This window comes from Candoia aspera, chromosome 3 (genome assembly GCF_035149785.1).
Source record: "Candoia aspera isolate rCanAsp1 chromosome 3, rCanAsp1.hap2, whole genome shotgun sequence".
Taxonomy (NCBI): domain Eukaryota; kingdom Metazoa; phylum Chordata; class Lepidosauria; order Squamata; family Boidae; genus Candoia; species Candoia aspera.
Window position 1 is genome coordinate 112,867,880 of NC_086155.1, and position 15,063 is coordinate 112,882,942.

The window sequence follows — 15,063 nt, forward strand, 5'->3', positions numbered from 1 at the left end:
ATTTTCATTCTTTCTTCTATCATATGCTCTCACCACATTCAGCAACCACCTTTCAACTCCATATTCTGTGAGAAATTTCATTCAAGCATGTCATCATAATCAAACTTTACAGTAAACTAAGTGTTGAACAGTTTTTCACAAAACTGTTCTGGTTCTTTCATTACAACAATTCCCTATAGCATAACCTGGACTAACCACCATCAACCCATGAATTGTTGTTTTCATACAACAATTTAGGTGACCTTAATTCATAATTTCTGACATATATTTTGACCCTTTGATTCATAATTAAACCCATACTTTGGCTTTAAGGAATGTATTTGTCAACTCCACATGATCAGACCATGTTCTTCAAAATCTGTTGCATCCTTTCCCTCTTTGTTTCACAAACACAGTTTTTTCCTTCCAATTCTTTTGTTAATTCAAGCTCTTCATCATATACTCCTCTTACACTCCATGTTGAATGAGCCACAGTCATCAACAGATGGGCCCATGAATATTGACCTCAGTTGCTCATGTACATCTCAGTTGGTGGAATGTGAGCATCAGTATGTTGGGAGACAAAGTAGGTTCTGTGTAGACATTCTGGTTTGCATAGAATATCATGAGCATGTTTGCAGTAAAACTGGGCTTTAGTTGTAACTTATGACATATAGGTAGTCCTTGCTTAACAATGGCGATTGGGACTGTTGCTAAGCGACATGATCGTAAAGCATGATGTCATGCAATCGACGTTTGCGACCTCCTGCTGGCTTTCCCATTGAATTTGTTTGTGGGAAGCTGGCAGGGAATGTCAGAAATCACAATCGTGGCTGTGGGGATGCTGCAACAGGCGGAACTCTGTGGACCCATCCTAAGTCTCCCTTATTCAGCACCGTTGCAAGTTTGAACAGTTGCTGAACGAGTGGTCATAACCCAAGGACCACCTGTACTGTAAAATATATAAAAAATGACTGGTATTAACCTTAACCATTAGCAAGGAATGATGTGTCAGGCATGGATGGTGTAAGCATTAATTTTTTTAGTTCTCACATGATCAGAGGAAATCAGCCATTACCAAAATAAGAGACAGATTGGAACTGGCCCCCCTTCCCTGAACAAGATCATGCAGCTTGTTGTATAGTTCTGGCAGTAGAAAAGGGTACACAAATTTGAACATTGATTTCACTATAAATAGGACTTGTACTTCACATACAGCAGTTGCTAGATTTCTTTTATATTGGCTTCTTAGTTATTCTAGAGTAAATTTGACTTCTCCAAAGTGTCTGGATTCTTGTATGCCTATTTGTTGCCTCCTATTCTCAGTGTTCAGGGAGGTAATTGCTTGGCAGGCTTGAAAACAATTTTAACACATTGGGGAATGGAAACTGTGTTGAATGAAAGTGCCCTTAAGTTCTTCCCTAAATCACCTTCAAAGTTCTTCCCTAGACCATCTTCCCTTTCTCTTGTTTTCTGAAATATTTTGTAATGATTTTCTTTGAGATTTGCACTATTTTGTGCCATAGATCTTATTTCTGCCTATAATATAAGTTATTCACCCCACTGTGTATTGTTTTTTATTTTTTAGTTTGGAATTAAGACAATGCTTGAAACAGATGAGGGGATTCTACTTTTGGCAAAAGCAGTTGACCCTAAAGTCCCTACGATGATGATTGATGCTATCAAGCTACTCTCTGCACTCTGCATCCTACCCCAGCCTGTGGATATGTATGTGACAATGAGTAGTTTATCTTTTGGTTCATTTGTATTGTGTAGGAGAATGGGACAGTTTAACATTTTAAACGTTTTGCAAAATCTGTTAAAAGATGGATTATGTATCAACTGTATGTCTTAATAAGCGTGTAATTGGTATAGTAGCTGAGGTCCGAGAATCATGTAGAAAGAAGTTGATGCAACATGTTCTTCCTTCACACTGAAGCCATTGCCCTCATCCCATGTTGCTTAGCGAAGTTTTGCTCCTCTAGAGTAACTGTTCAGTGCATACCGCCCAGAGTCCCCCTTTCTAGGGGGAGATGGGCAGTAATTGAAGTTTAATGAATGAATGAATGAATGAATAAATGAATGAATGAATGAATGAATAAATAAATAAATAAATAAATGGAGGCTATGGGAGAAGGTGAGGAATTGGAAAAACCAGTTTTACAAATTTACTTCTGTTTGCACATCTTAAGACACAAGCCAGTGCATTTGTTTTTCCTAAATTTTACTTGTTATGAATGGTTATTATAGTTAGAACTTACAAATAATTCTGTAACAGCAATTATAAGCTTCCTTTCCATCATTTTTCCACCTTTTCTTCAAAACATTTTTGATAGTGAACAGAAATAAAATAGGTAGATGTAGTTAGGAAGGCAGTATTTTTCCCCCTTCAAGAAAATTAAGTGAGATGGGCGGTGACTAAATTTGAAATATAAATAAATAAAACAGGAAAATGCAATAATAAGAGACAGAAAAGATATGTGTCTTAGAACAATTCAAAGAGATTCCACTTTTCAGTTAATTGCTTGGTATACAAAGACAGATACTTATTATCCACAAAAGGTAGTAGTTTACTAATCGAGCCTTCCGTACTAAAGACAGGATAGCTTAATTATTTATTTAAACATTTAGGAGCTGAAGAAAGACACTAAAAGAAACACTAGCAGCTGTGAGCAAACTTTGAAATTAATGTTAATGATTAGTAATTTTTATAGATTTTACAAAAACATCAAATGCCAGATATAGCCTGTGAGTATACCTGTTGTACAATTAAGTCTAAATTTAGTACATACAAATCCAGAAGGATTTGATTGGCATTCCTAAATTTTAATACGGGATCTTTAAAATCCCATGAACTGTAAAAAATAAGACTTCTTAAAATGCAGGCTGGGTATTTAAGAATTACAAAAGTTGATTTTTAATTTTTTTTTCCTTTTATTCTTCCTTTTCCTTTTCCTTTCCTTTTCCTTTCCTTTCCTTTTATTTTTTTTTATTTTTTTGCTTCCTTACTTTTGGTTAGGCATGAGCAAGTTTTGGGGGCATTGACAGAACGAGCAGAAATGGATGAAGTAGAACGATTTAAACCCATTGTGGATGGCCTGAAAAGTGGCACTTCGGTTGCATTAAAGGTAATAGGAGAAACCTGAAAAAAGAATGTCATAGTCTATCCTCTTTATCTCTTTCAGAATACTCTGTCTGACCCCTTCCACTTTCTCTTTTCCACCATTACTGAGTACACTTGATTTCTCAATGGACTTTTATTCTGTAAATTCTTTTTCTGCATTTTCAGACCTCAGAGTTCCAACTATCAGTGTTAATTCCTTACTGTTTTTTTTTTCTCAACACTATTTGTATTGCATATCTGAATTTGACTTTTATGCTGCTTTGCTTTGATAAAGCTTGGTAGAAAATTTTTCTTTGTTTTGACTGGCAGTTTTTCACAGTTCTGAGAAATTAGCTAGCTCATAATGGATGAGGGGGAAGGACTGCTTGATCCAACATGGAATCTTTCTTTGACTTTCTCAGGTAGCTTGTCTACAGTTGATCAATGCTCTAATCATTCCATCAGATGAACTTGACTTCAGGGTGCACATCCGCAGTGAATTATTGCGTTCTGGATTACAGCAAATCCTCAAGGTGAGAAATATCTCTCGTTTCTACTGTCATAATTTTTCTGTATTGGGAGAGATAATATCTATCATTTTATGACTCCATTTAAAGGGTAAGCGATTTGTGGTGGGGTCAAGAATACTTCAACATTATTTTTGCGGTACTCTTTCTTAGCTGATCACGTTTCAAAAGAATAACTTATTTATGTGGGATTCTCAAAAGGAAGAATGGTAGAGAAATAAAATAATAAGTGTGTAGTTATACAAGTGAAGAAGTCTCAGCAGTTGGAAATATAATAGATTCCTGAGTGAATATGAGAACTCTGCTGCTAGCCCTTTTCATAGAAGCCTTCAGATATCTATCCATTATATGGAAAGGGTAGAACTGTGCTGGGCAACCTCACCTTCATACCTTTTTTCATTAATTAGGATGTGTAAAATAGCAACTGTATATATCCAGATATGTCCATGAGCACTTTGTGTTTCAGTCATGTGAGTTGCCTATATATAAATAATAAACAGCTTCTCTTCCTGTGTCCTGGATGTTTGCACAGGGACACTGTCCGCAGTTTTCTTTTAATTGGCTTGTCTCTCATCTCAAGTTCTCTTATTTGGGGGGAGGGGAGAGAAGAAAGGGGAGAGAGGTAACAAAACAGTATTTTACCAAACAATCAGATGTTTTCTTGGAATAAAGGAGGGTGGTGATGTCTAGTGGACATCCTCTGATGTGATAGTGCCCTCCATAGGAACTGCATGCTCAAGACAATGAAGAGCTGAAACTGCAGCTGCAGGTATTTGAAGAATATGTTGAAGAAGATTCTGCAGAACTCAGAGGCCGCTTGGAGGACATTCGTATAGAAATGGAATATCCTTTTATTTCAAAATATATGACTCATCCAATAACTTGGCAGACAGGATCACTTATTCCCTCTATTCCTTCCAAGATTCTCTTGTTATATTAGGATTATTATTTGTCAGAGTTATATCCTGTTCAGCATGACCTGCATGAGGGTCTCCTCACAGTAGCAGCGTGTGAAGGAGGTTGAATTGGCCCAAAGTCACCAAGTACGTTTTTATGGCTACAGGTGGACTTGAACCTGGGTGTCCCCAGTCTTATCCAACAGCTTAATTGCTACACCACATTGGCTCTTCAGCTGTACTGACTTCTATAATGTTCATGTGACCTATGATATTTCAGTCATGTGGGTATTCCAAGAAGCACTGCAAAGAGGGAGCATCTGTGTTACGTTTAAAAAAACAAAGGAAAAAGATTAAAACCTACCTAAATATGATATTTAGGTAGGTTTTAATCTTTTTCCTTTGAAGCAAATATCATCCCTCAACTTGTCCAGCAGTTCTTTCTATGATTTTTGTTATCAAAAACCATCAGTATAGACCTTTTACTACACTAAAATGCGTAATAAAACACTGGAGTTTATAGATGTTTACATCTTAGCACACTCATTCTCTCGCCCTAGCACTCAAAATACATGCAGTATGAGAAGCTTGATGAAATTGATCTGAATGATAGGTTCTGTATTAAAGAATAGTGGTTTGATCTGATAGTAATCTTTATAAGTTTGGCCATGGAAAGCATATGGAAATATATTTTTGATCCTGGATAGTGGGGAAAAAAAATTGGTGGGGGATGCCTTTGGATCAGTGTTGACTACCTGGAGACTGCCTCTACAGTTTTCTTGGCAAGATTTCAGAAGTAGTTTGACATTGCCTGCTTCCTAGGGCTGAGAGAGAGTGACTGGCCCAAAGTCACCCAGCTGGCTTTGTGCCTAAGGAGAGACTAGAACTCAGGGTCTCCTGGTTTCTAGCCTGGTGCCTTAACCGTTACACCAAACTGGCTCTCTGGAAATATATGGAAATATATTTTTGACCCTGGACAGTAAAAATAAGTATCTATTATAAATGCCCTTTTGTAATCAGATCCAAATGAGAGCCAGTTTGAGAGAGAGCTGAGAGATCACAAATGTGTTGCTCGTCTCTGAGCTGTTCTTCCCCCAGACAGCAGTAGTTCTGGAGTTGTATTACAGATACAGTATAACCTCTGGGTAACAATCATTATAAAATGCATTTTCTTGCTTTTGTTTTCCTGACCCTTTTTTTTTCTTTTTCTGGTACACCTTTTTAAATTATAAATTATAAAATTTATAATTTAATAATTCATAATTATTAAATTATAAAACTGAAGACAACAGCTATATTTTATGAATTGTAAGCCACCCTGAACATTCCAGCTGAAGTGTGAAGTGCAAATGCTTTAAATTAGCCAACAATCATTGCGGAAAGTGGCTTACATAGATTTATTTGAATTCCTTTACCACAGATACAGAAATCAAGTGGCAGGCTAACTCTCTTCTGTGACTTAGGGCTGTGCAGCTGTACTTCTCTTGAATGGCTTTTTAATCCTTAATTCATTTTTTTACTGATTTCAACGAAGTCTTCCAGATTCTCCTCAATACAGTAAAGGATTCTAAGGCAGAGCAACATTTCCTCTCAATTTTGCAGCACTTCCTGCTAATCCGCAATGACTATGAGGCCAGGTAGAGAAGGAAACTCTTTTTATAATATTGTGAAAGTATACAGATGTGTGGATGTATACTCATCACTTTTTGAGTGGTGGAATATTTTTATTCCATCTAGGAACCTTTTCTTCTGATTGTCAGCACTAATAACTTTTTTTTTTTGTCCTTGCCTTAGGCCTCAATATTTTAAACTAATTGATGAGTGCATTTCACAGATAGTCCTGTACAGGAATGGGGCTGACCCAGACTTCAAGCGCAAACACCTTGACTTTAATGTTGAGGCCTTAATAGGTGAGCCAGGTGCTACTGATAACTATATTTATTTTGATAATTGTCCAAAATATATTTTCCCATTTGCTACTATGTTATGAGGTGACGGAAAGTTAATATATTTGTATTGTTTTTTCCCCCGTTATAAAAATAAATCACCCAATTTAAGCATATTAGATATAAAGGAGATTATTTGTTTTAAGAATAAAGATTGCAGAATATTTCTTACAGTCTGTGCAAAGTGCCTGGAGTCGGTTGAAAGCATTGCCACAGTGGTAATGTCAGGGCAGTTGTGCTTTTAGTTCATGATGAAAACCTCTCTTGCAGGAAACTTCTTGTTTTTTCAAATAGGTTGAGGCACAAGAAAAGATCTATTTCTGGTCTGTTAAAGATGTGTGAGTGAAAGAGAGATATGACACATTTAATTGATTTAGCTATATCAAGGATGTAACAAAGGAATGCATAATCTAGAAATTGAATAGGGCCCTACCGTAGAGGTGTGCTCCGGGCTGCTTTTGCCTCCTGAAAGTTTTGAGTGTGGCTTTCAAAGATTTAAAAAATTCAATAGCAGATTATAAATTATAGTTTGGTAATAGCAGTAGTATTAACACCTGTAGCTAAGTGCTGTGTAAATGTGATGCAATTAATGATTAAATACATTACCAGAAACTAACTGCATTCACTAAATTTAAATTAAATATAAATAAAATCCAGTTCCGTTTTTGTCCTGGCCCTACAAACTATTTTTTCTGCAACCCTGAGGATGCCACTCAAAGAATGAGGAAGCCCCCTGCTCCCCAAAAGATGTGCACCTCTACTCTATACAGTTGACAGTGTAGAAGGGAATTTTCCTCACTTACAATGTTCTTATCTAGTTTGTTCTTTTTTTTCTGTAGATAACATGATTGATCAAACTAAGGTGGCAAAAAGTGAAGCTAAAGCACTGGAATTGGAGAAGAAGGTTACAGTCATATTTTTTCTCTCTAGCTTTTATTTCTCCTTTGTTTCACTGGCTTTTTTTCCTTACTAAAACAGTTTAAGTTACTACTTTTTGTTTCTTGTTTTTTTAAATATCTTCATTTGTAAAAACTCCTTACTTTTTATTCAGTTTGTGGTGCTGATAGTTGTTCACTCTCTGTTTAATTCCTTTTTCTTGGTGCCTCTTTTCTCTGGTACTCATGGCGTACTATTTATAACTGTGCAGAGGATGTGGTAAGTATAGGAGGAGGCTTTCTCCTGAACAATAAAAAAATCAGGGCCATATTGATCTTGGTTTCATTTTCAGAAGTACATTCTTGTTTTTGAGTTCTGCAGCGATAAGAGCAGTTAGAACATGGCTGCAGTACTGTCTTTTCATAGGGACTCACAAAAGTCACCCCCAAAATAGGGAATTGTAGGCCAAAGTTTTCAGTGAGTAGCATGCTGTCATAAACTTCTGTCCTCATTGCCCTTCAGTTTTAATACTTCTGAACTAACTATATATATTTAAAAACATGCTTAGTTTTAGTTAGTTTTAGTTTTGTTTGAGAAAAAAATATGTAATTTAAAAGGTACCATCTTCATTCTAAAGTATTTCTGAAGGTTACATTCATATGTGTAATTCCTCTATAAATCATAAATGCGTGCCATGCTATATAGTTTTCATTTGTCAGACTATTTTTTCCTAATGCTAGCAAAAACTTCAGTATATAGACCAAGTATTCCCTACCAGGTTTTAGTTGCACGTTTATTGCCAGATAAAGCAGGGGGCTCTGTAAAGGGCATCAGGATTTCAGAGGAGCTGCATGCCGCCTGTGGATTACTTACTTCTAGTTGATAGAAGCAGACAACATGCATGCTGTTCCTCAGTGATAGAGTGGAAGACTATCATTAAATGTAGTAAGTAAGTAATAATGTTTATTTGGTCAATGTCCAGCAACATGAAATTAATAAAAATAGCAAATAAAATCAAAATAAGTCAAATGAGTACAATTATATATAGGCAGCTGTAAATTAAAACAATTATAATATAATCTATAGATCCCTATTCCAATAATGACATATTTATTTACCTAAACATTAATAGGTCCAATATATTAATACTATATTGTAATACTATATTGTAAAATATATCCTCAAAAATTTATTAAAAGATAGCTGAACAAAATATTGATAAAATAGAAAAGTAAGCAAAAATCCCTACTTCTTTAACCAGTTTTGCCTTATTATCATTGCGGCAGCACAAAATTTAGCTACTGCATGTGTGATGGCTGGTTTTAAGTCCTGAAGAAGATGGTTCTCATAAAAACTGTCTGGTCTCCCTGGAAATCTTTCTATTAGGGGGTGAATGTATATTGACCTGATATCCCTGTAATATTTACAGCATAATAAAACAGGAAAGATGTTTTCAACCTCCTTATTGGCACATGTACAAATTCTCTCTGCTAAGGGGGTTTTATTATGCCTGCCTTGCAGGAGTGCTGATGGAAGGATATTAAATCTGGCTCTAAAAATGCTAGTCTAATCTTAGGAAAGGTTAGAGTTTATAGAACAGTGGGACTTGTTCACATGTTGTTGTGAATGTGTTGTCTTGCAAAAAATTGTAATCGTGATCAAGATATATTAATTTATTAAAGAAATGTAATTTCAGAGGTACCAATTAAAAAGAAAAAATAAATATTACAAGCAAGAGAGATTTGGAAAAGGTTGTGATTCAGTCCCTGTAACCTCAAGTAAAAGGATTTTGGGTAGCAGAAGTGGGAAGGATTTCTGCCTTAGACTCTGGTGAGCCATAGCTGACCAAGACAAAACCAAGCTAGACAGAACAATGACCTGACATGCAAGCTTCATATAGTCATTTCATTTGCTTTCCTAGCATATTGTACTTAATAGAATACAAACTGCCTCATCTTCCTCTTGCCCAGGGTGTAGAATTGCTAGTACTCTGAAAATTTCTTCCATCCATCCATATTAAAAGCTATATTCTGCTTTTTTTTACAAAGTCAATTTCAGTTAGATTACTAATATCTTTAAAATGTTCCGAAATGTAAAATGAAACACAGAAAAAGAATTGCATGTAAGATAAACATGCTCTATTTTTCTTAACTGTCTTTCTTAAAAGATTCTTGCATTTTTCAGAATTTTATAATAATTTTTCTTACTGCATGTAAAACTTTCTTCAGCTTAATAAATTTGCATTACCTTTTTGTCTTGCATTATAACAGATATTTATTTATTTATTCATCAAATTTTGCAACTGCCCATCTTCCCCTAGAGGAGTTAGAGTTAACTAATAACTCTATGGAAGTGTTTTCACATTCAACAGTATTAAATTTTTTCTCAGTGTCCTCTAATCAGCATCATCCATGTTGTACTGCCCAAGAAGGCACACATTACGGTAACTTGAGGTTTAACCAGTATGGAGTATGTTGGGATGATATCGTGTATAATCCTTCTTTTCAGCTGGAATCTGAGTTGACTGCACGTCATGAATTACAAGTTGAAATGAAGAAGAAGGAAAGCGATTTTGAGGAAAACATTCAGAATTTACTTCAGGAGAAAGAAACAATGGCAGCTGAGAAACAGCATATTACCTCTGAGAAGCAAAACCTAGAAATTAATAGCTCTTTGCTGAGTGATGAGGTAATAAGTGATGAGTAATATAAATAAGCTGATTACATTAGAGATGCATGCCATTTTGGCATTTAAGCCCTCAGTCCCAAGAATCATAAAAATGCAAGGAGAAAGGTTGCTGTTGTCTTGGAAAAAGAATTGGGTGATGGGACAGGAGATGAATGAAAAGCTGCACTGTAAGATAGTAACTGGGATATTAATGGGTGCAGGTAAATGTTGCGCTTCTATACTATTATTGCCTCCCCTTCACTAAGATGTTGGAAGAGAGGGAGTCAGAATAGTTGGTGACATGCTGTGAAATATTTGTTTCATTCTTTGTGGACAAAATCAATTGGATACGAACTCCAGGATTGAAGCAGGTCATTTATTGTTTAGTTATTTCTGGGTTTATACCCCACCATATTCAATTGACTTTTGGTGGCTTACAGCAAGTTGCTAGTGGAGAACTGTGAGTGTCCTATGGTAGACTCTGGGTCCCCAGTATGGTCCAACACATCACAGCATGCCTGATGGCATCTCCCATGGTGCTAGTTAGGCTCTCTGCCAAGCTTTTTTTCTAGCATAATTTGAGTTGCTAACAATGATTTGGTCCCCATGTGACCTCCAGAATCATTTTTAGAAAATGAAGTGATAGCTGAAAAGCTATGTGCTTTTTCTGGAAGTTTGCATATCCTTAAAAGAAAATGGAAAGTAAGCTGAGATAGCAAAAGGTAAAGTGGTGGGAAGCAATCTCTCCAACTGATCTTCTACTCCCATCATGGCAGCCACTTTGTGAGAATACCTATAACCTACTTTGAAAATTCCAATTGTGCCTATTAGCGCAGAAATGTTGTGGACCTCATATACTAACCATCTAGAACATGGTTAGGTTGAAATATTAAATCAGATGTGTAACATGTTGCAGTCTGGTGTGATACGTATGTACAATATGTAAAATAGTGCTGTGCGGATCCTTCAAAAGGTGCTCTGGGAACATTAGTGAAATACTTTTTTTAATTATACTGAATCATATAACAGGTATGTCTTTTTCCACAATGGAAAAAGACATACCAGCTGTCTCCTCATGCATGTTGCATGCACAGCCACTTGTATTGTAGGCATGTATTATGCATGCCTGCATGCATTCAAAGACAACCAGGGTCAGCTTCCAAAGTAGTTATGCAAGCCTGGAAAAAAAAGTGCCTGCTTCAACCATTCAAAAACCTGTGTCCCAAAGTGTCTCTTCTGAAGGACCTGCGTAGGCCTAAATCAGAACAAGACTACTAATCCAGTGTGATCTGCCTATTCTTGCATGTGTCTCATTAGGCAAAGTCAGCAAGGTTACACAAAAAGAAATCTTCAAGAACACCACAGGAGTAAAGGAAGTATTAACAGGGTAGTGATGGCTCAGAGATGGGCAATCTGTTTATTTTTCTGGCTTAGAAATATGAAACTGCTAGTCTGACTTGTTCTATCTCTTCTTTCTCTAAAGATTGCTCTACTGACCAAAGAACTTGAAGATACTAAGAAGAAAATGGAGCAACTCACTTCATCTATGGGATTCTCACCACAGCAACCATTACCTAGTGGGGCAGAAAGTCACCAGACCACTTCATCCCTTTCTCCACAAACTGTTTTTCCCCCTCCCCCTCCCCCTCTGCCTGGGATGTCGGGGCCACCCCCTCCTCCTCCCCCTCCCCCTCTGCCCGGGATGTCGGGGCCACCCCCTCCCCCTCCCCCTCCCCCTCTGCCTGGGATGTCAGGGCCACCCCCTCCTCCTCCCCCTCTGCCCGGGATGTCAGGGCCCCCCCCTCCTCCTCCCCCTCCCCCTCTGCCAGGGATGTCAGGGCCGCCCCCTCCTCCTCCCCCTCCCCCTCTGCCTGGGATGTCGGGGCCGCCCCCTCCCCCTCCCCCTTTGCCCGGGATGTCGGGGCCACCCCCTCCTCCTCCCCCTCCCCCTCTGCCCGGGATGTCGGGGCTGCCCCCTCCTCCTCCCCCCCCTCTGTTTGGGGTATCAGGACCACCACCTCCTCCCAGTCTATCTGGCTTTGGAAGTATGGCAGCACCTGCTCTTCCATTTGGATTGGCTCCTAAGAAGCTTTATAAACCAGAAGTTCAACTTAGGAGAACTAACTGGTCCAAGGTGACTTCTGCTAATTGATAATTAGATACGTTTTTCCCACTGTCAGTGTCTCTTTCCTCTTTTCCAAGTAAGCTCCTCTGTCTACCAGTGCTTTTGCCCCCTTAATTATTCTGTGTTCAAGATTTTGAGTGTTGAGGACTAGAGACAGGTTTATTGGTTGGAGCAGAACTATTTTCATTTTGCAAAGTTTTCTGACAGATAAAGTTGGATGGATTCTCTACCCTTAATAAATGTGTGAGTTTATTGCTATGAGTAATTTTTTTAACGTGGCAAAAATGTTTCTTCTGAAATTAAAGGCAGTATCTTAGAGATCTTAGAAATAATTATAATAGCAATCATTTAAAAAATGATGGATTACAGAGTGAAATTGTATGTAGGAATCTTAAGGAATTTTAGATAGTAGCACAATTATTGTGGTATAAACCTTTATCAGATGTCCTCAATTGGAAAATATACTTGTACATACCCTAAGCCAATTACATTTGTGGCCAGAATATTTTAAGGCTCATCTGCTATTGAATGGAACCTTATTTATGGCTTGCAGAAGTATAAAAATCATTAACCATAATCATTGGTGGAACATGGGATAAGGCCTTCTTAGCTATAAACAGATCCTGGAATTATCTCCATTGGCTTCTCTGTTTAAAATCTTTTGATGCCTGCCAGTTTTTGAGATGCCTTTTCTTGTACATTTGTCTCTGCTGACCAGAACTAATCTTGTTCTTGATTTTCTGCTGCTTGATTATTCGCCCAGAGTCCCCTGATGGGAGGAGATGGGGACAAACAAACAAACAAACATAATTATATATATTAGTAGTGAAATAAAGAGCAGGCATTAAGCATATAATTACAATATTCTTTTTTTTTTTGTGCCCCACTTTCCTGATCTGTTGTGGGTAGAAAAGTAGCCTCTTGCATTTCATGATGAAGTGAAAAATGCATAATCAAATTAATCCCAAATTGATGAATGTATTTCAGCAATATTATCCCCAAAGTAACACCATTTACTTTTGATGAAATGGTTCCTGTTTCATAAAAGTTTATGAAAAAATAAATACTTTGTTTTCCAAAGGGCACAAGGCTTTTTTGTTTTCAAATAGATACGGGACAATTAAACTGCAATAGGAATGTGCAATGGTGTTTATGTGCATCGTATCATGTTATGCATAACCTTTACAGATTACAGCGCAGGAACTATCTGAAGGCTGTTTCTGGATGAAAGCTAAGGAGGATCGTTATGAGAATGACGATCTTTTTGCCAAGCTAACTCTAAGATTCTCAACTGCACAGACCAAATGTAAGTAATGTATTTTGAGCAAGAATAGGTAAGGTATATGAGATGGGCAGCTATATAAATTTACCAAATAAATAAATAAGTAAAGTGATAGATCCATGGATGTACATGAGAGACAGAAACATGTTAAGGATGGTTCACGCTTTATTTATTTATTAATCAAATTTATCACCGCCCATCTCCCAAGAGGGACTCCCAAGAGGCTTTGCAATCAATGAAGTTCCCACTTGATAGTACTAAGGGAAAACCCAGATCCATAAAGCCCCTATAATATATTCACATCTCTTGGATGTGCAGGTGTTCTTGCTCTTTGTCTGTTGAGAAGTAAACTTGTTTGTTACCATCAAACTATGTTTTATGTAATCTCCTCCATTTGGTTCATCTTTTCTTCATCACAGGCCTCCTAGGTATTCCTGGAAAGCACATACATCATTTGCAAATTGGGCTACTACACAATCCTAAATTCAGATGATTTATAAATATTAAAATAAAATTAATTCAGATGCAGAAAGTTACCAGTTTTTTCAATAATACACACACTGTAATTTAGGCTTTGGGTCATAGATTACTTTGGTATCATGTCATTATTTCCATAACTGCATTTCCATAACTGTACATTGACTCATTCAAAATAATTTGTACCATCTTGTCCTTGCTTTAATTTTGTTGGTGCCTGCTCAGCTTTCAGCTTTCTAGGTTAATATTTTCATCTGTAGAAAGTATATGGTTATTCCAGATTTATCATCTACAAATAATATTTCATGCTTCATCTATTCATGTCTTATTTCGTTTGTGTTTAACATGTGTCTTTTCTTCTGTACTAGATATTATGTAAGCAAGTACCATCAAGTAAATAATACTTAATTTGCAGCACGTACACCTATGTAATGGTATATTTATATAACATATTTACTGTTTTCTTGTACTCTTTGCAATAACCCTATATATATTATTTCTGATACATATACCAGAGGAGCTGAAGTTAGATAAAGTATTTCTGGTATATAGTACCAGAAATAAGTGCTGGTGGGGGAGTTGTATGGGACAAGTATGGAGGGTTAGGGTTAGAGTTGACAAAATGATAGTTGCATCATTGTGACACAGTCTCTTCTGTTTTTGTACTTGTGTCATGTTGCATGCACATACATAAGGGACAGACCTTACATCGCAACTTTGCAATGCTCATTTTGTCATTTTGACAAAATTGTTTCGTAATTCTGACAAAAAGATCAGATTCTGCAAATGCCTCTGAAAAGCACCTAAGAATATGTCAAATGGCATTTAAAATGAGAACTTTAAATCATAGAATTAGGAGAGATTTTTAAGTTCATCCAATCCAAACTATTATCCTGTAGTTTATTGGAGTTATTGGTTTGGAAGTAACAGAAGAATAGTCATACAATCCATGGCCAAATTCCCAAAGGGTTATTTGCAACCAAAAAGACAAACACAGAAAAAAATGTATTTAAACATATTTTACTTATTTCTTGATCAGTTTGTATGCTATCTTGGTCACCTAGTTAATTCTAAGCAGCAGTTGTTAAGGTCATCCTTAAGGCACAAGCCAAACCACTCCAAGTTCTAGACAAGGTTCCAGAAAGCAAAGCAAGGACAAATGTCCAAGTCCAGATAGCAAAGATA

At 36.9% G+C, this 15,063-nt stretch overlaps 1 protein-coding gene across 1 annotated transcript in view; it reads left to right on the forward strand.

Moving 5' to 3' along the window:
• DIAPH1 (diaphanous related formin 1) overlaps nt 1-15,063 on the forward strand; it is a 71,482-nt gene that overhangs the window by 21,492 nt on the left and 34,927 nt on the right. Inside the window, exons 8-17 of the mRNA XM_063298639.1 lie at nt 1,568-1,707; nt 2,999-3,107; nt 3,505-3,615; nt 4,334-4,452; nt 6,026-6,142; nt 6,300-6,415; nt 7,291-7,355; nt 9,836-10,015; nt 11,478-12,128; nt 13,308-13,425. Coding sequence (XP_063154709.1) covers nt 1,568-1,707; nt 2,999-3,107; nt 3,505-3,615; nt 4,334-4,452; nt 6,026-6,142; nt 6,300-6,415; nt 7,291-7,355; nt 9,836-10,015; nt 11,478-12,128; nt 13,308-13,425 — 1,726 coding nt within the window. The remainder of the gene's footprint in view (nt 1-1,567; nt 1,708-2,998; nt 3,108-3,504; nt 3,616-4,333; nt 4,453-6,025; nt 6,143-6,299; nt 6,416-7,290; nt 7,356-9,835; nt 10,016-11,477; nt 12,129-13,307; nt 13,426-15,063) is intronic.